This window comes from Anas platyrhynchos, chromosome 2 (assembly GCF_047663525.1).
Source record: "Anas platyrhynchos isolate ZD024472 breed Pekin duck chromosome 2, IASCAAS_PekinDuck_T2T, whole genome shotgun sequence".
NCBI lineage: Eukaryota > Metazoa > Chordata > Aves > Anseriformes > Anatidae > Anas > Anas platyrhynchos.
In genome coordinates, this window is record NC_092588.1 from 55473505 (window position 1) to 55499673 (window position 26169).

A 26169-nucleotide genomic window follows, 5' to 3' on the forward strand; every position below is an offset into this window, starting at 1 on the left:
ATAATCTTAACATAGTTGAGCATGGACAGGACAACTTCTATAAGTGGTAGAGTTTTGCTGACAAGCTCGGCTGAGGAATTGAGAACCAGTATGGGAAGAAGATCGAGCGACCTCTGTCTCAGACCAGCCTTTTGCCTTTCCAAAACCAGGCATAGGCAGACGTCATTTGTGCTGTGGCTGAAGGGCACCCTGCACGCTGGCCCTGAACTCTGAGGTGTGTGCTTTCTCCAGGGGCAGGGGATGAAAAGTGAAGTTCTGCATTTTTCATCCAGCTAAATGGAATGACAGAGAAAAGTCTGACTTCTGGAAGTTAGATCTGAGCTACCGCTAATGTATTTTAGTTTGTGTGCAGCGTGTTTGCTTCTTGATATTTTTTGTTAGGTATCCTCCTTTGCCTCCTTTCCATTCATTTTCAGGGTTAAATTGAATTATTAATCTTGGCAGAACTACCTGCAAAAGTACTGCATTGTGTTATTTTGAGGTTAATTTTTTTAGTGTAAATTAGCTTCCTCTTGAAGCAGAAAAATATCTGCATTAATGCCATGAGGTGCTCTAAAACATATTGTGCCTGCATATATTGCAGGCACAATGTGTGTGCAGGGCTTTATATAAAGATGCAGAGGCACAAGTGCATACACAAATACCAAAACAATTTTCAGAGATGCTTTATATAGCTCTTACAATGCTGATAGGTCATTGAATGCTACTATAATATGAAGAGTTTGTAAGAAGGCTCCTCTGTGAACTGGGAGAAGGTATGGAGTTCTATTCACTAACAGTTAGAAAATCACTTTTTCTTTTCCTGAAGTCACCACATATCAGACTGTTTATAGGCTTTGAAAATAAAGATTTTTTTCAGACTGTGAAGGTATGTATGGTGTTATTTGCTTTTTTTTGATTTAGCAGATTCGTCTATTTTTTGAAGGATTAAAATAAAGCAAAGAAACTCGATCCCTTTCTCCCTTACAGGGGTGGAGGCTTCATCCAGCTGTGAGCTCTTCTGGCTTCCCTATAAAATGCTCGTGCGTTGCCCAACTGCCTTCATGTGTTTCAATTAAAACTTGGCATTGTCAGATCAGATTTGTTGTAAGTGCAGTTTGGTGGTTTATATTATGCAGCTGAGTAATGGAAGGCAGAGCATATGTGTGCAAAAAAGGCATCTAGTTGGAAGCTGGAGCTGAACTGCATTCAGTTTTTGCCAGTGCTGCTTTTAAGTTTGTACTATTTTAATAGTTTCCCAAAGTGATAGTGTTACTGAAAGAAAATAGCCCTCTGAGCTGGCATTTTTGATGTTTGCTCATGGCCACAAGGTAAATTTGATTTGGTTATTTGTTAAAAATCCACATAGTTCTGTCTGCAAATGCATATTGGATGTTTTTCCTCGTCTGTTCCGTGTGTTTTTAATAAATAATAAAAAGGCCTAGGGCTTTTTTTGAGCTCCTGTATGTAAAATAAGTTTAGAGCTTCAGTCTTGCCACAAAGTCTGAATTATAAAATGGTTCTGTTTTGATGTATAACATGATTTAACAGGAGCAAAACCTTTGACATTTTGTTGGTAATTAAGTTTTAAAATTGTGAAGATGTACGTGCTTGAAAGTGACCTATCACAAATTCCAAAATGTGTAGTGAATTAACATGCTAGGGTTTGTTTGTTTGTTTTTGTTTTTGCTAGGGAACAGATTTTGTATGCTACTTCAGTTAGTTTTTCTTGCATGTTGTTTAAAAATGAAGAAAAACACTAACAGAGCCAAGAGCATGAGTGTTAAGCCAGAAGGGGTGAGCAAAGTCAGAAAAATGCCTAGGTAAATCAGGGTTGGTCCTGCTCGCGGCTCACAACTTAGTCCTTCAAGAAAAAGTAAAAGGAGGATGGGGGGACAGGACTGAAAAGAATGAGTAGTTCTCTCATTTTGTTACAGGAAGACAGCTGTGCGCAATTCAGTTGGATATCATCCTCTCAGTGACCATAGTGTGGCATTACAGTTTGTCCCATTCTGGAAGACAGGGCAGGAGAGAAGGGCAAGACAGTGGTGACTTTGGGCTGGAGATGGAAAAATTAAATCAAGCCTGCACAGGCTGACCGAGCAGGGGATGCCTGTATAAAGATTTGGCTCTGCTTGTGGGATTTGGGACCACCATCCTACCTCAGAAAAGTTTTCTTACATATGGGTGTTGCCTTGCATCAGCAGTGGAAAGTGCTGCATACCTTTACAGAAGGTGATCGTTGTTGTTTGCGGGATCAGTGTTCAACCCCCAAAGATTTTGTGTTTGTAAAGAATGTGAAGTGCAGATATTTAATTTGATGGTAATTAATTTTGAACAGTGCACCCAAGCATTTGGCGCATTCTGAAGTGCTTTAAAATCACGGTTCCAGTTGGTTTCTTAGAAATTTTGCAGTTAACCCAGTTTCTGCTCTTGATGCCTGACTGACTGGGTGACATATGATGAACTGTGTTATATAAGATGCTCAGACTGTTGATCCAAAATTCTAGATATTTAACTCTTCTGAGATCCTAGCGTTTCTTGTTTTATTTTTGTCCTGTTTTCTCTCTTTAGTATTTGAAGTGTTGATATGAAGCCCTTTTCTGCCAATGCTGTTAGCAGAGAGAACATACATACACCCATCTGCCTGTTCCTTGGGCATGGGAATGGGTTGCGCTGTCAAGAGCTTTAGCTATGTGGTGTAGTTTAATACAGGTGGGATTTCTCCTGCTTTCCCTTCTGTTTTCTTTAAATAGGTGTGTGTCTTGCTGTGGGATATAGTGGAATAAGAATCATCAGCGTTACTGGCTCCAGCTGCCTCCTAAGCAGAAAACTGCAGTTTATTTGGATGAGCTTTGCTGTCTCTTGAATATTTTGAGAGGAAGACAGTCTCTTCCCTTCCTTGCATCTTTCCAGCCCAAATGCTTGGCTCTTTATTATGCTTTATTAATAAGTTCACTGCTTTTTCTCAGCTATAGGGCTGTGATTCAGGAGGCAGATGCCCCTATTTGAAAGCATTCCACGATCCTGGAAGCTGAATTATCAAAGGCACAAAGTCAGACTTTCATTATGTTTTCCACCTGTTTAAAAAGAAGAAGAAAAAAGGTATTCTTTGCTTTTATGGTAAGACTGATGATAAGTTCGCCTCTGGAAAACACAAAGCTGTAACTCCGTGGCTGAGGAAGGCGGTGGTGTTCATCTGCAGAGATCATCGTTTTCTTCTGAAGCGAGATTGCAGCATTTCTGGTTGTAACTGTGAATGTTTAATAACACTTCATAATTATCTATAAACTACATAGGTGTTGGCCCTTCCTATAGGGATATGTGTCTATTGGCACAGGGTTGGGGTGGGAGAAGACTGACAGGTAAGCTTGAAGGACCACACACGTAATCTTAAGGGTATTTGAAAGTAGCCTTTGTGTTCTGGTGCCTGAATGGACAATGGGAAACAAGGCCTGAGAGGTCAGATTTCCCTAAAGGGGTGGGTAGTGCCAGATGAGAACAGGTGAATGGGATGTTTGCCTGAGAGAAACAAAAAAGCCTGTCCTTAATGCAAATACCAGTTTTTGAGCTGTTTTGTCAAAAACCTTAGAGTGTATTTTGCTTTCAATTAATTAGTTAATGGAGGTGCTCTCGGTGTTGCATTGCTAACAAGCTGCTTTAGTTGCATACAGTTACAGCACTTCAGCTGCATCCAAATAATGGCACGTGAGCATAGCAAGAAGGGTTTTAAAATATGGCAAAGGTATATTAAAATACATTTGTTAATAAAAATATTGGTAAAAAAAAAAAAAAAAAGATTTCTGAATTACAGCTGAAGCAAGAGATTTGAAGTGCTATTTACCTCCTCCTTATGGCAGTACTAAACGAGAACTTCTTGACTAGAGGAATTATTCAGATTTAACTGATAACAACGTTAGTTCCCATGCCTCTATGCTGTTTGTTTATGTAAAAAGCTGTCCTTCAAGGACAGGAAAAAAAATAACCTCTTTGCTTTTGTTTGTTAAGTAATGAGGGATTTGAACTGAATCCGTGTTGTTCTCTGGAAAATGAGATTTAGTTGATCACCGGAGGATACTGCTTCCCAACTGTGTTCTCCGCTTGCATTTTGTGTTATTTTATGGGTTGTTTTCCAACATATTTTTTAAAGAAGGACAGTCTTAAAGGAGACTGTCTTGTTAGTATTGCTGGAAATAAAAAAAATGCTGGCCTATTAGTTAGTAAAAAGAGTTTCTTTGGGGTGATTTTACAACACTAATGGGATTGTTTGGGGCTTGCGGAATGATCTATTCACTCAAGTGCAAAATCAAATTAATCAAAATGCTGCTTTAGCTTCTTCTCTGTGATCTATTTTATTAGTAATCACCCCTGTTACCTAAGCATTTTGTAGCTCCTTAAATCCACAGGTAGAAGTTGCAGCCACGTTAGTGGTGGGATCAGAGCCTAGAGAGATCGGGTAACACATCCTAAAAAACAAAGGCAAATCTCCCAAGTCCAAAAACAAACAAACAAACAAACAAACAAACAAAAAAACACCATTATTTTCTTCCTTTTCTCACTTCCAGGCTGAAAGATGGAGTAAAGTTGTATTGCTGTAACTGAGAACTACTGAGGCAAGGACTTAAGCCCCACTGAGCGTGGGGTTTAGAATCACAGAATCACAGAATTGTCTAGGTTGGAAAAGACCTCAAGATCATCGAGTCCAACCTCTGACCTAACAAGAAAACGTGTTTATGTGCTGAAGGAGTGCAGGAGTGTCGTATAGATGAATTGGTGCAGCCTGGCATGGGCAAAAGCACCACGGACTTGTGTGAAACTTCTGCCTGGATATGACTTGTTTATGCAGGCTCCACATTAATCTGGTTGTTACCTAGAGTCATTCCAGGGGATAAAATTCAAGCAGATGCCCAGGAAAGCAAAGTGTCTGGAAACCACATTACTGGTTTGGGTCTCAGGGCTGTTGCACTGGGTTTGGAGCTCGGTCGTAGTGTGATGGTGATGGTACGGGTTAACCTCACTGGTTTTCCCAAGTACAGGGCAAAAGGGAGACCTGGTCTTAACAGGGGCAAACAGGAGTCTGAGTCTCTATTGCCATATGCAGATTGCTGTGGCTTAGTGTGAAAATCAAAACTGGTAGAATAAGGAGTAGCAGGCTGCAGGAGTTTCCAGTTTTCTAACACATGGTGGAGTTCTGCAGGGGAAGCTTCAGATATTTCATAAAACAAGTATCCTCTCTGGATATAGTCACACTTTCTTGTTTGTTCATTTATTTTCTATGGTACTGAAGGTAAAACGGATTGATCTGTGTGGTATGTGATCTAAATAGGCCGTCTGAAGCACAAAAGCTTCCTTCTGTTAGAAGAGGCCTACAGCTGGGAGCGCCCTGTGTGCCCAGTGCCTGTCCCTGCTTTCTTTAAACTGGGCTTACCCTCTCTGGATAGCTTCTTTATGCATCTGGGCTGCTAAGACGCTGTAAATAAACCAGATGAATTCTTGTGGCATGGTTTCGTTTGCGGGAAACTAGAGCTGGCTGTGTGTAGCAGTGTGTGTGAAGTCGTAGTGGGCCTTTCTCCTATTTCCCTTGCACTCCTGCTCCTACCAGAAGGACTTCGATAGCACTGACTGAAACAGCCTTCCAGAGAGTTACAAAACTCTTATCAGTGCTTCTTCAATTAATATGATGACAGCCTGTGCTAATTAAATTGTAAACTTTATGTTTTGTTCTTTAGCAGAAGAGGATTTTCTTTGGTCGTGGTCCAAGTGCCCAGCATGCGATATCTCCCTGAGGTGGCAGAGCACCCTCGCTCCCCAGCGGAGCATGCAGCAGATCCAAGTGCTGTAAGGGCCGTAGTTTTATTCTCCAGCAGCTTCCTTGCTCCTTGAGTCTCTTCAGCATCAGTTTATTTTCCAGTGCAGTTAGCAGGGTTTCAGCGCTCTCTTCTGCATTTGCCAAAATGTGCTTTTTCATTCATACCAAGAGTTTTGACAGAAGCTGGAATAGTTTCTGATGACTCCTCCTATTAAGCTCTGAATTTTCAGCTTCCCATGGGTAGCTGTTTCCACAGTCCCCAGCCATGTCTCAAGGGAGGGCCGCACCATTCTGTGTCCATGTGCTGCTTGACATTTCCATGTGGGAGATGCTGTCTTCTGCATTTTCCTTCCAGAGCAATCAGAGTACAGATGTTTCTGCCTTCAAAAACTTAAGTGCAGCTTGGCCTAGATTCCTGCAGTCTGCTTTTTTTTTTTTTTTTTGCACAAAATTGGTATGTGTACGTGGATCTTTATGTGTTTATGTATATATTAATGTACTGGGAGGTGTTTTGGCTCTGTACCTTTTTCCCAAGGGGTGCAGCCCCCTCTCCCCAAAGGTGCTGTCGATGGAGAGAGGAATGGTGCCCCCAGGTCTCTGAGGATTGGGCACAGTTGGCATGGGCTGACAGGTATGGTCTGCTGCAGGAAAAAACACCATGCTCTCCTGAGGCATTTGCTCTGTGCTTGCACATCCTGCATGGCACAGCAGAGTATACGGATGACATCCTTATCCTGCTGCCGCTGTGTACCTGGGTGCTCAGCAGCTGTGACCCCAAAAACTGGGATGCAGTTGGGTTTTGGGTGCTCAGAAGACTTGAGATGTGCACCATCCTCCAGGTTTCTGGCAACTGCTCCTTTCTGATACAAGTCACAGGGACACAAGGCAAAAAATTGTCTTTTGTCCAGTCTGCTCAGTGTAATTTATACTTTTACCAGCCTTCTGCAAATTCAAACCCAATGCCACATTGCTTTGGAAAAAGATTAATTGGGGCTGGATTCTGCTCTTACTACCTCTTCATTATTTTGGCAAATAAAATTCAGAGCTCAGGTTTTTCTCTAACTGTTGAGGTTCATAGAGCAGCATGATTAATGATTTCTCTTGACAACTTCTGGTAATTATAGTTTTATTAAGGTCCAAAAATAAACAACGCAATCTTCTCATTTGCCCTGCATAACACAGCTTGTACAATTTCTCCCAATAATTATCTCATCCAAACCCAATAGCCTGTCATGGAGATTTTAGTAAACTTTTCCACTGGGGTTTTACTGCATTCTGTCAGCAGAGCTATGGGAAAATGCATGGCTCCTTAGTTTGTTCATAGAGATAGAAAATAGAGGACTCAAATTAATTATTTCAGTTAACAAGATTAATGGAAGGAAATGTGGCATGCTCCTTTGTGTTATCAGTTATTTATAGGATTTGTCCAAGTGAAATGCTCCTTGCTATCTGATTACCAGAGGCTATTTGCTTTGGCATGAAGCTACTAAACAGACTGATTTTATATCATTGCTTCATTCCAGAAAGAAGTAACCAAACAAGAGGAGGAGTTGGAGGAGGAGAAATGTCTTTGCTGAAACATTTATTTACTTTTTATTTTAAACTGGACCTTGCCTGTAGTGTTTTTCTGCAGTGTGTTGGCATTGACATTGGGGATACATCTTGCTTTCTAGAACATTTTCTAACAGGCTAGAAAAAAAGATGCTTCATGTTGGCAACGTGCCCTCTTCTCAAGACCCATTTCTTGCTTCAGCTAATGCAGAAGGACCACAACTTGCTTTGATCGTCCTTGCGTTTGCTGCAAGTCAGAGAGTTCTGTAACAAAAAGGAAGGAAAAAACTTGGACACTGTTCCTGAACAAGCTGAAGCATATCTGAAAGAATCTGTAGGAATAGAAATATGTATGACATAACATTGAAACTAATTTTGTCAGTCACTGCAGTTCACTAAAAAAGTGAAATACAGCAGCTGTTTAAAATGTCACGAGGAAGCTGTACAAATATTGAAGATAGAAAGTGAAAACAAATGATGTATATGTGTGTGTGAGAAAGATGTGATTAGATAAACATATTTTAAACATCTGGTTTTCAGTTTGATTTGTGTATGTTCTCCTGTGAAAGTCGCCTTGAGTTTTCTAAGTGGTCTTTGAGTTATGAAGCACAGGATTTCCCAAGAACCAGAATTCACTTAGCAGTGGTGCAATGTTATCTTGGAGGGAAGACAAATTATAGATAGAAGTAAATAAAATAAATGAAGATCTCACAGTAAAACACAGACAGACCTTACCATCTAAGAAAGAGTAGGTATAACTGGTAAATAATAATATCTAGTTTAGAAGTCTCCATAAGAAGCAAAACCCAAGCCTGGAAAACTTTGGCTGACTCCAATAGGGGATGGAGAGGTGACCTATGTGTGTGCACACATGCTTCATTTTAAACTGCTTTAGCAAAGTTTAAAAGATTTTTTTTCTTACAAACACTGTTTTGTAAATACAGAGTGTTGGATTTATTATTATTATTACTTTTTTCCCAGCCAGAAACTTCTTAAATCTCTCTCCAAGTCGTTGCTGTCTTAAAATGTAGGAGGTGCAGGCCTTGTTACTTCAGCAAAGTGTAGAAGCGTCTGGATGGTTCAGAGCTTGTCCTGGCTCCAGGCATCCTGCTTTTCTCCTGGGGTCTGGAGGCACGCTGGGCTCTGCTGTTGAGCTGGGGCCCTGCTGCCAGCCCTGCGGGTGTTCAGTGCCCGCGCTGGGAGCAGCACTGCAGGATTCGGTCTCGCTGCCCTTTTACACTTTCTTAACCTGAAAGCTAAAAGCTTGAGCCGTGAATCCTCCCTTGCTGAAGTTAAATTACATAAGCCACAGCTGTCCTTTAGGATGTCCTGTGCCATAGCCAACCGCTGGAGATGCTTCTCATGGCTGTAGTCCTTCTGACAATGCATCCAGCGAGTTCTTGCTGCGTGTGGGAACCAACAGCATGTGGCCAAAGGAACGGGCTGTGTATAGAGAAAGGAAATGGGAACAAAAAAACAAAAAACAAGCTACAGTGTATACATTTTGGTCAATGTCTTTGAATTGTTCAAGGTGTTACGGAGATACAAGTCCTGGAAAAAATGCTATTTTGCTGCTTCTTTCCATGCAAGTTCCTTGAGGCTTGGTCCTAACTAATGATTGTACAACACTTCATAAAGTGTAGATATCACTGGAGGATTTAATGACACTCCCTGGCTGCTGCTTTTCTCTCTCAGATTCTTTTTTAAAATTGCCCTTTAATACTGAATCTTCAAATATTTAGAAAAGAGCAATAACAGGTTGGCTAGCTAAACATACCATGAGGTCCTATAACTCACAGTGTGTGTTAAATAGTCAAAATATTTTGTTTGCAATTTGTGTGAGGTTTAGGTGGTGACCATATCTGAGAAAAGTAGAGAGGATGAAAAGAAAAGGGTTTGATTTTTCTCAGGCATTCAATCATGCAAGTGCATAGTAACTGAAAATCTTTCTGGAACAGCCACTTATTTATAAAACACAACATTTTGCTTGGTTTCCTTCAGAGACTCGTGTAATACTGCAGTGGGTGACTGAAAGCAGAAGCAGAGTTCCTGTTGCAATTGGGAAGGAGGTAACAGATGGAGCAAAGAGAAAATATCTAGTCTTTGTGTTCTGGATTTTCTCTTTGCCATCTGATCAGTTTAATGGGACGTGTACCCCTTGGGGTCTCCGCAGGTTGTGAAGACCATAATAGTTACACTGAAGACTGCACACTGTTGTAGTGCTGTCAGCGCTGCTAACTTTCCTCTCTCCTTTCCAGAAAAGTATTTTCAGGCTCTGTTCCTGTGAGTGGGTTCGTTTAACGTTTCTGCACCACCTTGCAATCAAGGATCAAGGCTTCGATGAGGCTGGCCGAGCCATGCTGAACTGTGTCACCAAAGGGCCTGGCCCCTGCTGTGCATGCAAACATGCCAGTCTGCTAGGAAACATGCACAAACCTCTGCTTAAACATCAGTTCCACTTGAATGGGAAAAAATCTGAATAATACTGAGTACAGTAGAGTGGTCATACTAGAGTAGCCATATCCTTACATGCTGTTAAAAGTGGAATTTGCCATTTTCCCCATGTGCTGTGGTATCAGCTGCTGTGCTTTGTCTTCTTCATTTTGGGAATACTGGAAATTTAAGAGACTTGACTGACATTGTTGTGCAAATGTGACTGACTGGCTGGCGAAAGGTCTACCTGTTGAAAACACTCATTAAATCAACCAGTTAGCTGTAGTGTGAAGCAGTTTTTCGGAGCCCAGCTGGGTTTTGAGTTGTGGAAAGGCAGAGGATGCTCTGAGCACTGCACAGGCTTCCCCCTTACTCATGTCCTGCCAGAGCAGGGTCTCTGGAGCACAGTTCATTGTCTGCCAGGGGAGAAGAGTGCTTCTGCAGCGACAGAAAATGCTCATTTAGGGCAATCATCAGATATCAGTCTCTTTTTTTCATTTGGGGCCTTAAGGGAGGGCTTAAACGTGATGCTTCAGTGCAGTACCTTTCAAATTTCAAGGTCTGAATGAGCTCGGGAAGAGTTTCTGTGTCCTGTAATGTTAAAATTGCAGGCTTTCTGTCTCCAGAAGCAGCAGTTGCTGAACGTGCCAGCATTGTAGAATTTCTGCACCACTGCTGGCTTCCTAACAAGTTTAGCAGAGACTTCGAAGGCATGGAAAATAATTTTTCTTCTAACAAAAAGTTAATTTGCAGGAAAGTGGATGTATTTTATTCTCTTCGGAATCAGAAGTATGGTATATCTAATACAAAGATACAATTATTTAGTAGCAATGAGAGATTTTCCCTGGTTGCTAAGGTATTGGTGTGCGTTTCTTGAGAATCTTTAGGATGGGGAGAGACATCAAAATGCTGAAAATAGAATGCACCAAAATTGTGGATTTATAAACCAAAAGCTGTATGGCTGGAAATGTGAATGCAAATACGGAGCTATTCTTATAAATAAAAAAAGAAACTCAGACCTCTAGAGAAAAAGCTTGGGAAATGAGTGCAGCATCAATCTGTAGTCATTATAGAATAGTTAGCACACTGTGAAGAGCCAAGAGGAATTTGTGCTATGGTCTTTGTATATTATACATGTTCAGTACTATGTACTTTAGGATAAAATGAGCTCATATGAAATCATTATTAGTTGTACAGAGCACTTTGAAGGGCTGAAATTGAGTAATAGTAGCATTTTTAGCACTCTCTAAAACGTTATTCTTTTTTTTTTTTTTTTTTTTTTTGATAGGAAATATTACAGGTGAAATCTTTGCAGTGTTTCCTTTAATTTGCCTGTTATATTGAGATGTTGGGGTAAGAAGTGGGAAAATTGTCTTGAATGCGATCTGCAACCTTACATGAGTTGAATGCAAGTACTGGATTCTAATACAATTGACTAATTAGTTAGTCCCGTGCTGTTTTTTTGAGACGAACTTGTGATTTTCAGAAATACTGGCTTCCCAAAATGGAAAAAATGGTCGCAACATTATTAGGATGGAAAATTCAACTTAGCAACTAGCTTTTGTTACGTATTTTCTGAAGAAAGCAGCACTCATCAGGTGTCAAGCTTGCCTGATTGCAGCAGCACACCTGAGAACAGATCCTTTTTTATTTAAATCCATCAGTAGGCTGTAATATCATCACTGATGTAGCTTTGACCTGCCCGTGCTACTGAATTAGGTGAGCCAAGTGCTGCTACAGAGGAGGATGGCTGGGCAGTGAGAGGATTCTTCTCCCAAGTCTTCTTTTCTTTCTGTGAGCAAAATCATCCCTTTTCTCCTAAAATAATCTTCTCACTAAATATATACCTGTCTGCTGCTCTCCTTCGCCCTGTAAATGTATCCTAGTTTTCTAGAAGCTGGCTATATAGCAGCTCTGCTTTTCAAGGAGCTGCAGATAGCCGTGCTCCTATGGAGAAGTAGTGTCAGGAGCAACTTGCCACCTTTCCCTTGCATAGCCTGTGGGTATTTTGAACATTACCGACTCTGAGTGGTGTCATCTGCTTACGATTGAGATTTTATACAATCAACAGCACAGACGTATAAACCTCAGACGTTTTTAACCTCAGAAGACAGAATGGTATGTACGGTGTCAGCATCCAGCGCTCCCTTTCCCTGCTCCAGAAAAGAAGGGAAGCAGCTATGTGAAATGCTAATAATCTCGCTGTGGTTTTTGAATAGACTAGACTTGAGAGCCTTGAGTATTTTTCCTTTTCCCTTTTAACTGCAATTTTGTTATTGTATTGCTGCCCCCATCTCTGCTAAATATGGCTTTTGAAATGTAAATCACATCATGTTCTCAGAGATGCATATGACACCCTAGCACTGTTCCTCTTTGCACTTCAAAGAGCTGTGTGGTCACACTTTGCATCTCAGCAAAATCGCAATATTTGCCTTCTGAAGATCTCCTTTAATGTGTACAATCAATCCCTGATAATGTGTTTTGGGTTTTTGTTCCCTGGAGTCTGTTAATTTTAATGTTGCTACAGGTCATCAGGAAACATAATCTCTTCTTTTTTAATTTCTCAGTGAGCGTGCCTGAGGGGAGACAAACACAAGAGAGGAGAGACAATTGAACATCACCGTTGGCTGGGACCTGAAAAAATGGTGCTGGATGAACAGAGGATTAGAACTTCATTGTGAAAGGGAAATAAAGTCTTGCCAGGCGAACTTCTTCATTTCTGCATTCATCATGGCCCAGATTCTCTGGCTGGCTGGTTGATGGGACTGTCCAACGCTTGCTGCTTGGCTTCACTGCAGATCCCCCGTGCCTCCAGATTGAAAGACCTGGGATCAGGTGGGAATTGGATGGTGCCAAAGCCGGGAATGGGACGAGACATGGACTCTGACGAGCTAAGATGGAAGTGACTTGACAGCTTCAAGCTCAGCAGTTGTCTCCAGTAAGGACAGGTTAAGGTTGGAATCACAAGCTTCGCTGGGAGAGCAGTATGCAGGAAGCTGGTTTTCAGGCCACAAATGCTTTCACAGGTAAGGACTTCTCTTCTAATCCCACTAATTATTTGGGGACATCTTACTAGAGTTTCAAAAATAATTTGTGTAGCATCTTGTAGTACTTCCAGTTTAAATAACATTTTAAAACATTTCACTTGAGAAACAGTTCAACACTTGTGTTAATAGAGAGTCGTATCTTGTGTTTCCTGCCCCCTGAAATGGATGGTTATAAGCCTTGGGGAAGGCATATTGAAGCTTTCCTCATTAAAGTACTCATCAACAGCTTAACAACAAATGGCCTCCTGGGTCGGCTGGGCCTATTTGCATTGTATGAAATATAGTCGATTAAGTTGCTCTTATATTTAACATGGGAGTTTGGCGAGGGCGCAGGATGGACGTTGTTTATGTCGGGAGGCTTCTCAGAAACACAGTAGCGCTGAGCTTTCTCTCTTCCTTCAAGCAGAGCACGCCTCTGTGCGGGACTTGCCAGATAACTTCTGCTTGGACTCCCTCCCTTCCTCCCCACCTGGTCCAGTTGCAGCAATTACTTGATGTGGCAAAACCAAAGGGTTTAACTGAACACTATTTCAACTGATTCCAATATATTTCCCCGTAGACGTGTTGAAAATACTGTAGTAAGAGCAAGGTTAGGAAGGTGGTGGGCTTCCCTGAGGAAAGCTCCCTCTGGTGTGAACTCCACTGGAATTCACTGGGTGCCTTGTGTCTAATCCAAGAGGTGGGAGAAAGGAAATGGGGGTCAGAAGATGCTGCCACCCTGTTTCCACACCTGCTGGCCAGCTGAGACCCCGTAAGAAACGGATAGAAAATCAGCTGGATAGTTCTCTTGGTTTAGAGGGCCTAGATCATGTGTTAGTACCACAGTGAAAGTAGCCAATGGGTGAGACATTTATTTTTCTGATGTAGACTTTTTGCCTTTAGAAGTTTGCTGGATTGGGGGTTGTATGTATGGGATGATCATTTTCTGTCTCAGGCTGCTTTCCTTCGGGCTCCTTGCTGTTTTAGGAGGTCTTCCCAAGAGGGAACAACAAAACTATTTGTGTCCCCAAGGGCAGGCTCCCCCTTTGCCCTATCTCACAGCAGATCCACCCTCACAGAGACCTCCTCACCACTCTCTGCTAGCCCTTCTCCTCCTCCTGCCCCTCCACTGGAAGTCTTCCTCTTTGGGTATCTGTTCCCTCCTTCTGTGGCTCTCCCCTCTGCTGAAAACTCTGTTACCTTCAGCGCCTTTGTAATATTACATTATTTTCTTTCCAACTTTACCCTCTTCTGCCACAGCCTCAGCTCTCCCGTTGCTCCCAGAGGGTCGGGATTCTTGGCACTCGGATCAGACTGCTCAGGCAGCGGGGCGTCAGAGAGTCGCTGACCTCGCGACTGCTGCTGGGTGGAGGGGAATGGCAAAGAGGGCTGCAGAAATTTCAGAAAAATGAAACCCGTGTCCCTGGAGGCCTGGGACAACAATCAAACTGTGGTGACAACCCAGCAGATTCCTACCCATTCTGGACACTTTGACAGTATGAGGGTTGTGCTCTCTCTCATAAGGAGCTCTTTTATTCTTTTGGCGTTGCCCTCAGGTAAAGAAGTTAATAAACATTTTCAAATGTTTATTAAATGTTTATTAAATGTTTAGCTGTACTAAAGAATTATCAGACTTTCAGGCAAGTTGTACCGTGCGTTCAGGAGACATGTAAAAGAAATGGGCAGGGGACTTGTAAAGCAAACAGGTTGAATTGCCATTGCTTTTAGATGATAAGAAGGCAAGGATTTCTGTTTCTCCCAACTTGAATCAAATTGATATCCACTTTTTTTTTTTTTTGGAGGTCATTCTTTTTCCCTGGTAGACTTATATAACACATTCAGCAGTAAAAGTGGGTAGTTATGTTATTTCTTACAGAAACTCATGGGAGCATGTTACGCCAGTTTAAGAGTTGCAGTAACATGTAATGGTAGGTGCATGTAGTTTCTCCGGTGATCCTTGCCATGTTCCTCCTTTTGTTGGCATGCTGGGTTAGCTGTAGAAGAAAACAGTAGTGGCTAGTAGCAGAGGGGGCATGACCGTATGCAGAAGTGAGCTAATTTGTACAGAAAAAGCTCTGATATCGGAAAGCAGTGAAGTGTCAACACTGAATCTAGCAATGCTAAGTGATTGCAGCTATTGGGACAATTGGGGTAATCATTTTCAATTTACAGCTGAACATAGTGCTGTTAAAACAAGCCTTGGAGGATGTTGCCTCTGTGAAGCCACCTTTGGAGTATTTCAAAATACTTCTTTCTACCTGACTAATAGCTGTGACCTGGGAAAGCTTGTAGGTATGGCTAGGAGACACTTTGATCCCATCGGTACGCTGATGTTACTGGTACAGATGCCAAAGTTGCCATTTTTTGTAGATGGCTCTTGCTCCAAGACATATGCTGTGTTTATCATGTATTACCAGACAACAGCACATGGTAAAACCCTTTTAACTTTACTGACTAAATACTAATTTCAGTAGATGATGCAAGTGTAATAGATTCAGGATTACAGAATGTGGAAAAGGCAATGGGAAGGACGTGCTCCGAGGCTTGATTAGGAAAGAGATGGTTGAGCCTATGATAGTAAAAGGCAATTTGAGTGATAGCAATCACAGGCAAGTGAGCTCGTTCTTCAGAAGAGGAAAAAAGAGAACTTCAGAATACAAGCAATGGTATGCAAGAAAGTAGACTTAATTAACCTAATAGAACCGATAGGTAAGATTTCTTGGGAAACAAACCTAAGAAATTCAGGATGGCTTACGATTTCTAAAGGAACTAACTTTTTCTTCTCATAATAAAGGGTTTTTAAAGCACAAATAAAGTGTATCCCAATAAGAGACAAAATGGCATGAACAAAAAAATGAGAAGGACTCATAAAGTGGGAACTAGACACATAATCGAGATGAATATACAAGAACAGTAGAAGAATGCAAGGGCCAAACTGGATAGGCCAAAGCATGAAACAAAGCACAGCTAGTAAAGGACATGATAACAAGGAAATGTGCTATGTTCTCACTAGGAATAAGAGGAGGACTGTGTTTCTGGACTATTTACTGAGAGGGAAAGGCAAAACCCATGATCTGATGTGTGCAGAGAGGACCAAGTAGTTAATGACTTCTTTTTGCATCCTTCTTTGCCAAAAAGGCAATCAGGCGCAATCAGGCAGCAAGGAAAGGAATACTACTTTGAGACAGGTAGGAATTCTAAACAGAACAGGAGCAGGACTGATTATAAGCTAATTAGATAAGATAGGTATTTTAAAACAAGCTGCAGCTTATTAAATTATCTCTACAGCATAGGGTAAAATAGCTGAAGCAATATCTGAGCAATTAGCAGTTACGCCGGAGAGCATTTGGAGGACAGTCTAGGTTCAAAAAATCTGTGAAAGAGCAAACACTGCACCTACGTGTAAGCTTTCCTGCGTCCTTCTTTTCCCCCTTTGGAGTAGATAGCTTAGCTTAACGTCTCGGGGAAAAAATATCAGAATAAAATAATTAACTGTTTGTGTGTGTGTGTTTGTTTTGGTTTTAAACAAATAGCCTGTGGGAAATAATGCAATAAATGAATTTGCATTATTTTTTTTTCCAGAATGTATCTTGTCAGTTGAGCCTAACTTCCCTCTGAGTAGAAAAAAAAAAAAAAAAAAGTATCTTCATTTTGGAAGGCTTTTCTCGCTTTCATAAACAAGGTGGCAATACGGGCTCCAAGGTGGGTATGCAGTTGGCTGAAAAAGCTGTTCTCAGAATAATTACTAGTGATTCATAGTCAAACTGGAAGGATATGTCAAGTGTGATTTTGCCCAGGATTGCCTGAAAATATTCAATATTTTAATTAACGACTTAGATGATAGAATCTGCATGCAAAATTTCCAGATGACACCGACTAGGGAGAGGATGTAAACTCTCTGAGCACAGGATTAGAATTCAAAATTAATGCGGTATATTGGAGAACTGATCTAAAATAAATACGATGCAGTTCATTAAGGACAAGTTCTCCATTGTGGTTGGGCAGGAATAATCAGCTGTGCAAATCAAAATGTAGAATAACTGGTGAGACAGCAGGTCTGCAGAAAACAGATGGGCAGTTGCAGGAGACCAGAAAATGGCTATGAATCAACAATACCACGTCATAAACATTATGCTGGAATATATGGACAGGAGTCTGTGTGTAAGACATGCAAAATAATTTTTCCACTCTACTTAGCATTTGTGTGGCTGGTGTGCTATTTCTGCTCGGAGCAGCACTCTTTGGGCCTGTTGGAAGCATCCAGCAAAAAGGAAAAAGAAGGCCAGAGGTCTAGACAACATGGCCCTTGAGAATTGCAAAAGTGGTCTTTTTCAGAGTCGAGCAGTAATTCCTGAACTTTCTGAAGATGTTTTTTTCCTAGTTTCCCACGAAGCAGAGGGGTTTGGTGCCGAGGCACGTCTGACGCACTGAGCTACACGGCAAGAGGTGGCCGTAATAAGCAGTGCAGCGAAGGGCCCACGTTGGCCTGGTGGCCAGAGGGACCGCTTCGTTTGCACACTTCATAGCTGATGCGAAGTGTAACACCTTCTGCCTTGGTCTGGCTTGATGTTGTGCCAATACTAGGTGGTGGGGATTGGGGCAGCCAAGGTCCGTTGAAAAAAATTAGCCACTTTCTTCACCAGTGCATGTTTCAAGTGCTGGTTTAATAGAGCAGAGCAATTCTGAAATCTGCTCTCCATCACTGGGGAACGTGTGGCACAGGGACATCCAGAATGATTGAAGGATAAGGGAGAATATTATAGGGTGGATTAGGAATCAAAGTATGAAGCATCCTGACTTTACGGGGTCATCTTAGGTCTGTCAAGATTTTATTAGCTCTGTCTCAGCACAAGCTCTGACGGACCTGAGCTGACTCTTAGGCATTCCTGCCCTGTGACCCTCAGTCCTGCTGGAAGAATCATTAGCTCAGGCACTATGGAAACTGGAATAAATAGTATGAGGTTGCTCTGTGCAGTGGGCCCTGCCCTTCTGTCTAGCACTGACTTTGTCACCTTCTGATCCTGTTCCATAGCTCTGTATCTTTTCCCTCATACCTGTCCCCATGGAAGTGATTCCACCCTCAAATCTTTGAATAATCCCCTTGCAACCTTATCTCAAGGTTATTGTCACCCAAGCTTGACCTTTGGCCATATCCAAAGAGGCAGAGTTACTCTCAAGAAGGGCTCTTCAGCTTGATTATTGCTTCACCAAGCCCTAATTCGGCAGAGAAACTGTGTTTGTCAGTTAGGATTTCCTCTTTGTCAGAGGAACGTGGCTTGAGGGGATTCCCTCACCTCTGCTCTGTGTACCCCTGGCATTCAGGACTTCTGGTGTGTTTCCTGTCCTGGGTTTCATGCTTCCCTAACCTCTCTGTGCCTCTTCCTCCTCCAATGCCCAAATCCCCTCTCCCTGTGTTGAGACTTCTCCAGCTATCCCTTTTTGGGCCTCACTTCTCTTCCAGATCCCTTGCCCTACTTTTAAGTACCTTCACCTTCCCTTATTTCTGGACTTCTCCCACTTCCAGACCAACTCACAGCAACTCAGCTCCAGGCTTGTCTGAGAGCCTCTTCCCCTCTTCTCTAGACTTAACCCTTCTCCTCCTGCTCGGCCCTCCTCAGGGGTGTCCTACCCCACCTTTCCCTGCTGCAGTGAGTTCTTCTGGTTTACGCGGGACCTTTCTTTGCACAAGGCAACATGGGAGCCTGCCACTTGGTTTGGCTCCTTTCTCCTTTAAGCTCCCCCTTTCTGCAGCTTGTTTTGCTTAACTGTAGTGTTTTGGGTGGAGATGTCTCTGGCCTGGGGATTATACTTCCAGAATAGGGAGGCTCCTTGAAGGGATTACATGGGAGACCAGATAAATTGTTCCAGCAGATTGCGTATGCCTCAGTTGGCCATTATTCGTTCAGAGAATGGAAGAGTGAGGGAAGACGTGATAACCATTTAAATGGATATGGAAATTTCATGTAAGGAGGAAGGTAATAAAAACTGTTTTCCAGTTCTGCTGGGGATAGAGCAAAAAGAAACAGACAAGCTTACTGTGGTGGGGAGATTTAGGTTAGACGTTAGGAAAATCTTTCTAATGGTAAGGATAGTTAAGAACTGCAGCCGATTGCCTAGGGAGGTTGCAAAGTCTCTGTCACTGAAGGTTTTTAAGAACAAGTTAGACAAATATCTGTCAGGAATGGTTTATGTATAGTTGATCTTGCCCTGGGGCAGGGAAATGGACTTCATGAGAGTGCTTCCAGCCTTACTTTTCTGTCATTCTGTTATTGCTGCTTCCCTGGATAATAAATGTACATTTTATACTTTAGTAATCCACCTGCACTACCCTATCTTCTCCATGTTTAAGTAGATTCTGTTGGAATAATTGATAAAGGATGGATTAAGTGTCTTACGTGTTTAGAGTCTACCCTTTCTTTTTGTTGGAGTGTTGCCCCATTGCCTTTGTTCTAGCCTGCCCCAGCTTTCATTATAACTTTCTTTTTCAAACTTCTTATTTTGTGAGGGCATGATATATGTATCTGTATCAGAGCAACTAGTATAGAAACATTTTCACACTTCAGAAATACTGCATCCATTATTCTGTTTCACAGTATGCAAGTATTGCAAGAGAAGCTTTTTACCACTCTTAGGCTGTAAACATATTTAAAAGGTAATTGTTAAGAGTAATCAAAAATAGGCCAGAGCCAAAGCAACCGCCATTTGAGGTTGTTTTCTTTATAATGAGTAAAACTATGCATGATTTACTTGTCATATAATAACTGGTGGATCTGATGCTGAAGGTAGGCTTCTTCCTCCAAATTCTAATTGAGGCTCAATGTAAAACAGAAAAACAGGTTTGAAATGTCTTCTAATAAGTATATTAACATAATTAATATTAAAAGCAGTTGAAAACTCGTTTATGCATTAACACAGGTTTACCACATTGCTGCTGTCATTATTTGCATGATTTTCAATTACAGATAAACATTTCATTTAAAGAATACAACTTGAATATGTAGCAGACCATTCTCATTCCCCTCTGTTCTGATTTTGCTTTCAGCTGCCTCTTGAAGCTAGTCTGACCTTCCAAAATTCTCTGCAATTTTTTTGACAAATGCCTTCTTATTTTATGAATTTTCAAGGTTACTGTGTCACATGTGGACAGCTCTTACTGTCTCTTAGTTCTGAGAGAAACAGATTGCTTTTTGCAATGCCCCTTACTCAGCACATGGGTAGTAACAGATCGTATTCCATTGTAGTCCCTTAGATATTTTACTTAGAGTGTGCAGGTTTTTTTTTTTTTTTTGAGTACAGATAGTATTCTCAGCAAAAAATACATGGAAGAAGATGCAACCTCAGCCTTGAAGAGAGTTTATCTATATACATTAGACTCAGTAGCATTCAATGAAATTGTTTTCAGTATGGTAATGCACACCTTACAAGTCTCCATTTCAGGGTTAAATGCTTTAACAGAATTACTGGAGATTGAGAAACTGAAAATCAATTCAAGAGTGGTGATGCTACATGAGAGAAATAGCTTTTGGTTACAACTTAGTTCTTCTGCTGTTCTTACAACAGGTGATTAGAACAGCAATGGTTTTTGCTTTAGGTTACTCTTCAAATCCATGAGGTTGGCTTTTAAGTTACAATCCAAACTTTGTGTGAGTGAAAGAGTGTATTTTGTTTATTTCCTTTCAACTAAAGAGAACAGTTATCTTCAAAGTCTGGTTGAAGGACTGTTTAATCTGTAACTGGACAGATACTGCCTTTACTTATTGAACTGTGGTAGTCCTTATGCAAACAGAGGGACATTTCACACAGGCAAAGGATTTCATATTTTAAAACCTTCTCCTTTCAAATTTTAATTTAACTGGAACAGAAGACCTCCTTGCCAGCTTGCTTGCTTCGGTGAAGTACTTCATACTTGCCTGCTTGGTAAGGGAAAGAATGGGAGAATTTGTATGGCAGTCACTTGCAGGAGATGGCCTTGCTGCATGAAGCCACAGGCAGCGCAGTAAATGTGGAAGCAGAAAAATAAGCCAAGAGGACTCCAGAGGAAATGCAGTGCTGTGGCATCCCGTGAAACACATTGAGAGACACTGGCCAAGGATCCTCTGCAGACCTGGAATTCAGTCTCCTTATATTGCAGGCTAGTGTTTCACATAACACCATTCATATCAAGCTCCATCCTGAAATATTACTCAAATCTGGAAGGGTTTTCCTTCAATTTTTAATTAAATTTTCTTTACTATTTAAGTTAATTTAAATGCCATAAAATCATTTAATTTTTCAGTGTAGATGTAGTCTTGGCTGTATGTGCATGATCCATTTTTCTTATGACGGTTAGTCCAGAGCCCAAATGAAAGGCTGTGAGGTGTGCAGACCAGGGTGAAAGCAGGTTAAAATTTGCAGAAATATTATGGCAATTGTGATTGTTAAAATTATTTGACGAAGTAGTGTACTGCTGGAAATGGGAAACTCCTTCACAAAGTCATGGGTGCGAGCACTCCAACATTTTTATGGAGGATGTTGAACCTAGATCTTCTTCTTGATACTTGGTTTGGTGGAGGACTTGTTAGTGTTAGGTAAGAGATTAGGTGATCTTGGAGGTCTCTTCCAACCTAGATGATTCTGTGAATCTGTGACTCATTTTTAGTAGATTATATTCGAAGCCAGAGCATGCTGTTTGTGAAGTTGATGCATCTTTGAAAATGTCCATCTGCCATTTCTCGTTTCTTAATAGTACATGTCACAGTGCTGTTGCATGAAACAACTTAATCAGCCAAATGGCCAATTCCAGACTGAGTATGACAATAAATTGAACTGTAAATATGCTGCATTTCAGTATTTAATCATAATAAAACAGCAGACTCGTTTTCAATGAGGAAAACAAGCGTGTTGTCCCTTAAGTAAAAAGACAGAAAATAAGAGGTGAAAACTGATTCTTAAATTGGCAGTGTGTGCCAATTTAACTTAATTGAATCTTTCTAATTAATTTGGTAGCGCTGGTTTGGTGGTTGTTTCGTGTTGTTTTTGAAGAAAAGAGCAGGAACCGCGAGCTCTGCTCCTGGCTGGCTGCGGGCCTGTCGCCGCTGACAAGGCCGCGCATGTGCTTTGAGCGCAGGAGCTCGGCTGCCGTTGTGTGAGGCAGAAATCAACCCCTTGGATGCTGCTTTCCGAGGTCCCCAGAAGTCTGAAGTCAGAACATTTACTTTATTTCTGACAGAATCGCTAAGTGTCCTACGGCATTACATAACCTGCCAGCATTGGCACTTTGAAGTCGCTGGGCGACCTGCGGTCGGTGGTTGATTCCCAGCTGCTGCAGCTTGGCCACGGACACAAGATGAGGACATCCCCCATCTCCACTGCTCAAATTTCAGCTTTATTATTTTTTTTCCCCTCTTTCTCGCCAGAAGAAGAAGGGGGGTCAAGGCAAAACTTCTCCAAGAGTGCCTGTCTCAGTGCAGAGCGCGGTCCTGCAGGGGGAGCCCAGCGCCGCGGGCTGGCCGTGGCCCCGGCTCAGCAGGAGGACGAGGAGGAGAAGGAGGCCAAAAGAGAAGGCTGGGCTGGCTTCCAGCACCAGCAGGGACTGCAGGGGGAAACAGGCTGGAAATGCCTTTCATTGCAAACTTAAAAACAAACAAACCAACCAACCCTCCCCCCCAAACAAAAACAAAAACAAAAAAAACCCCTGACATTAAGAGATGAAGCATAAAACCAAAGCTGATGTCAAACTGTTGAAGGACTGGACTGTGTCCTTTTGGAGGCTGGGGAGGTACAGCGGAAACACAAACAAAACCTCCCTATTCTCATAAATATGATGCAGGATGTTTCCAAGTGCTCAGTGCCAGGCAGTGGTGTTTTGAGTGAATAATATGAGGCTAAGTTTCAGTCTAATGGTTTGTTGGTGGTACTTTTGTTGTTGTTTCTTTTATTTTTGTTTGTTTGTTTTTTGGTAATGTCAAGGGGGCTGTTTGTTTGCCTAGAATATCAATTTTCTTTTACCATAAAGCAAATAGTACGAACTAATGTTATGCTTCTTTGTTGTAAGCTGCCTTTACAAATCACTCCTTGAAGAACAAGGGGGAGTCCAGGTAAACAGAGAAGAGAAAATATTTAATGTTGCAGGGTAAATGTAGTGAAAAAGCCTAAAAGCTATTGAGGAGAAGGTAATACCATGTATAATCAAATCTTACATTTGCTTTTCTAATATTTAATCCCTTTTACTTTTTGAAAAAAAGAGGCCAGGATGTATGCCCATTAGTTTACTTGTTAGGTCTGTTTGTTTTGTTGTTCAGAGCGAAGCTTCTTGCTGGGTGGATGGAGTCCTTCCTGTGAGCCTTTCTATGAATGCCCAAGTTCCCGTGGCTCTATCAGCTGCATCTCCCCATCCTGGGGCTTGGCTTTCCTCACTGAAGTACTTCTGGATGGAGCAATATAGATCCACCCAAGCATGCACCCCACGCTGCACCTCTCCCAGTTTTTTTTCCCCAGGGACTGCCCAACCCCTGCTCCAAACCCTTTCCAGAGGGCTACTCCCACCCTCTTTAATTTCAATTCAGCCCTCAGCAACAGTGAATAAGCAAAATGTGAAGTTTCTAGTAGGATCATTACTTGCTAATAGGGTGCAGCCTTCAAGGCATGCCGGCCTCTTACAAACACCAAAGATAATCTTTTCCCTGGAAGAGAATATGACACAATATTCTGTATATACTCTGTATATCTGTCAAAATACTGCTCCTTTCTGAGACTGATCTTTTCAAAGGCACTGCTCATGTAGGGCGTGGAAACTGATAATTTCTGAACAGAGAGAGCTTTGGCTTCGACAAAATCTGGAGCCCAGCTACTTGGGCTTCCAGTCCTTTCCTGTAGGCACCCCACTATAATTTGACTATGAAACTTACCCTATTAAACTTAACTTATGGAAAGCTTTCATGGCAAGCAAGGGAAAGGATTCCCAACCTACAGATGATGTTTCGGTGGTACTAGTTGTGGATATTGAGTACCTAAAAAAATAATAATAATAATAATTATCATAGATACATAAATAGGAGAATGGGTGTTATACAGTGAAGAACGGATTGAGCAATAGGTCTTTCATACATTGTGGGTTTTGATTTTATTTCTTAAAATTTTCTGTCCTATTGTGGGCTCTTCTGGAAAAAATTTTGTGTCCTTGGCTTTCTTGCTTTCTTCACTAGAAAGGCACTCCCTTCTGATCTAAGGGCAAGAATAGAGAAAGCTTTGTTGAAGGAGTGGAGTTACAATTTTTAATGATGAAAACAGCCAAAAAGAATCCTGCTTTACAGCCAGCATCTCGGCAACATCTTCAATCCATGCCTCTGAGGATAAGCTTGCTTCTGTTGTCAGGGGGTAAAATGGCTTCATTCAGTGCCATTCGATTGCTGACAACACTGCATGCCTGTGTGTTGTAGGTGTACGTATGCTGAGGTGGTGGGAGGAGGATTACTCTGACCCAGGACAATGTAGTAACTTCAGAAAAGCCTGGAAGACTTGTTTGGATCTGAATTGTTCAAGAATTGTCTGTTTATCCTGGAGGCCTAGACTATACAAAACCAGTAATTTATACTGTCTGAAGATGAATTCACAGCCTGGCTGTGTATTCAGTCAGTCCTTGATTTAAACGAAAAAATTGGAGTTTGTGCATGACTCTCTCTTTTCCCCCTTTCTGAGCTTTATTATACTTGATTTGTTTATCTCAAAAGAAATACTTTGTACAAATATCTGCTTCCAGTTGCTCGGGGCAAGAATTCGAAGAGACACATGACCTGCCACGACAATGCAAGAGTAAGTTTAGAAAAACTTCACTGTTCTTAACTCAGGATGTAGGTGGCATCTGTGAACTAAAGATACATTTTTTTTTTTTCCATAGCGAACATAACTTTCGTGCCCAAACCAGTGCTGTTAATAGAAGCTGTTGTAGAGTTTATGTGTAATAAAAGGAACGGGGGTAAGCTCAAACAATAAAGGCTACAAGTATGACTCTTGAAGATGTTTGTATTCGGTGCCTTCTCTAGTGTATACGTGGAAAAAGTGACATAGCATTGACATAGTGGCTTTTGTGCAATCTCTCAAGTATGTTACTGTATTAAAAGCATTTTATTCTACTTTTTGATACAAACAAGTTAACGTTCTCTCACACATATGGCTCCTGCTGGTAACATTCAGTGTTGCAATAACACCAAAGAGCCTTCAACAAAGATGAGAACCCTGCTGTGCTAAAACAGGGGCAAGTCAGCCCATTTTACAATCTGAAAATCATAAGAAAAAAAAAAAAGCAAGATGGAAGCACAGAACAGTAGCTATTGCTGTCCTCAATTTACAGATAGACAACTAAGGCACAGAATGAAATATTTATATGGAGTGATCTAGGAAGCTTGGCAGACCTGAGATCTAAAGCCTCTGAATCTGAGCCCAATATGAAGGGTGAGATTATAACCACAAGCACTAATGTATTTATTTTTACCTCCAAGTCAGAGTATACTTACTGCACCATTTTTTCTTATTTCCTCTGTTGTATCTTTATTGTCTTTTCTGGCTGCCATGAAAAGAATGTAAGTCAGAATTTCTTGTGGAAACTGAAGGCTTGCTTTATGCCAGCACATGCTGGGAAGAATCTCTCTGAAGGAGGATTACAGCTACCCTTAAAATCTGTGACAGAAACAGCCCATCTCATCTACAAATATTAATTGCACATTGGGAAAATGGAGGTGCTGGGATACAAGACTCCTTGAAGAATACGGCATATTACTTAAGGCCTTAAACAATCTATTTTTTTTAATTGCCAACTAGAGAGTAGGATTATTGAAATTTTGGGGAACAAAATTTAGTGAGATGAATACAAATAAAGCTGCTCATACTAGTTTCGCTCCTTCAAGGATCTTTAAATGCAAAATGTGATGTTCATCAATGTAGTGCAGGCAGGCTCATTGCTTTTTTGCCTTCTATGTAAGACTTGCTTGGTGTTGTAAGACTTACTTTGAAGAATTTCGAAAAGGTCTGTTTTTATGTAACATGCTTTCTCTGAAGTGAAGAAGGCGAGGTTTGTAGAGAGATCATATTTCTTACTAGAACTAGTGGTCAGTTTGGAAAGCAAACAAACAAGATACTGAAAACCACAAGCATTCAGGCATATGAGCCCTTCACTTCCAGGAAATTTTTAAATGAGCATTCAAGATCCTTCGGTTTGCTAAGGGCCATCTTCTGCTGCATAAACAAAACAGCATTAAAACCAGTCACAGACAGGCAGCGGGGAGAAAATTCGCATGGAAGTGGAATTGGCTGTATCTCTATTGGCATTTTGATTGCAATCAGTACTGTGACAGTGAACCACATCCCCCAGTTGTGCTAATGAGAAAAATACAGAAG

General features: G+C 41.4%; 1 protein-coding gene across 1 annotated transcript in view; it reads left to right on the forward strand.

Moving 5' to 3' along the window:
• LDLRAD4 (low density lipoprotein receptor class A domain containing 4) overlaps nt 1-26169 on the forward strand; it is a 272488-nt gene that overhangs the window by 90291 nt on the left and 156028 nt on the right. Inside the window, exon 3 of the mRNA XM_027451928.3 lies at nt 12340-12798. Coding sequence (XP_027307729.1) covers nt 12759-12798 — 40 coding nt within the window. The 5' untranslated portion in view covers nt 12340-12758. The remainder of the gene's footprint in view (nt 1-12339; nt 12799-26169) is intronic.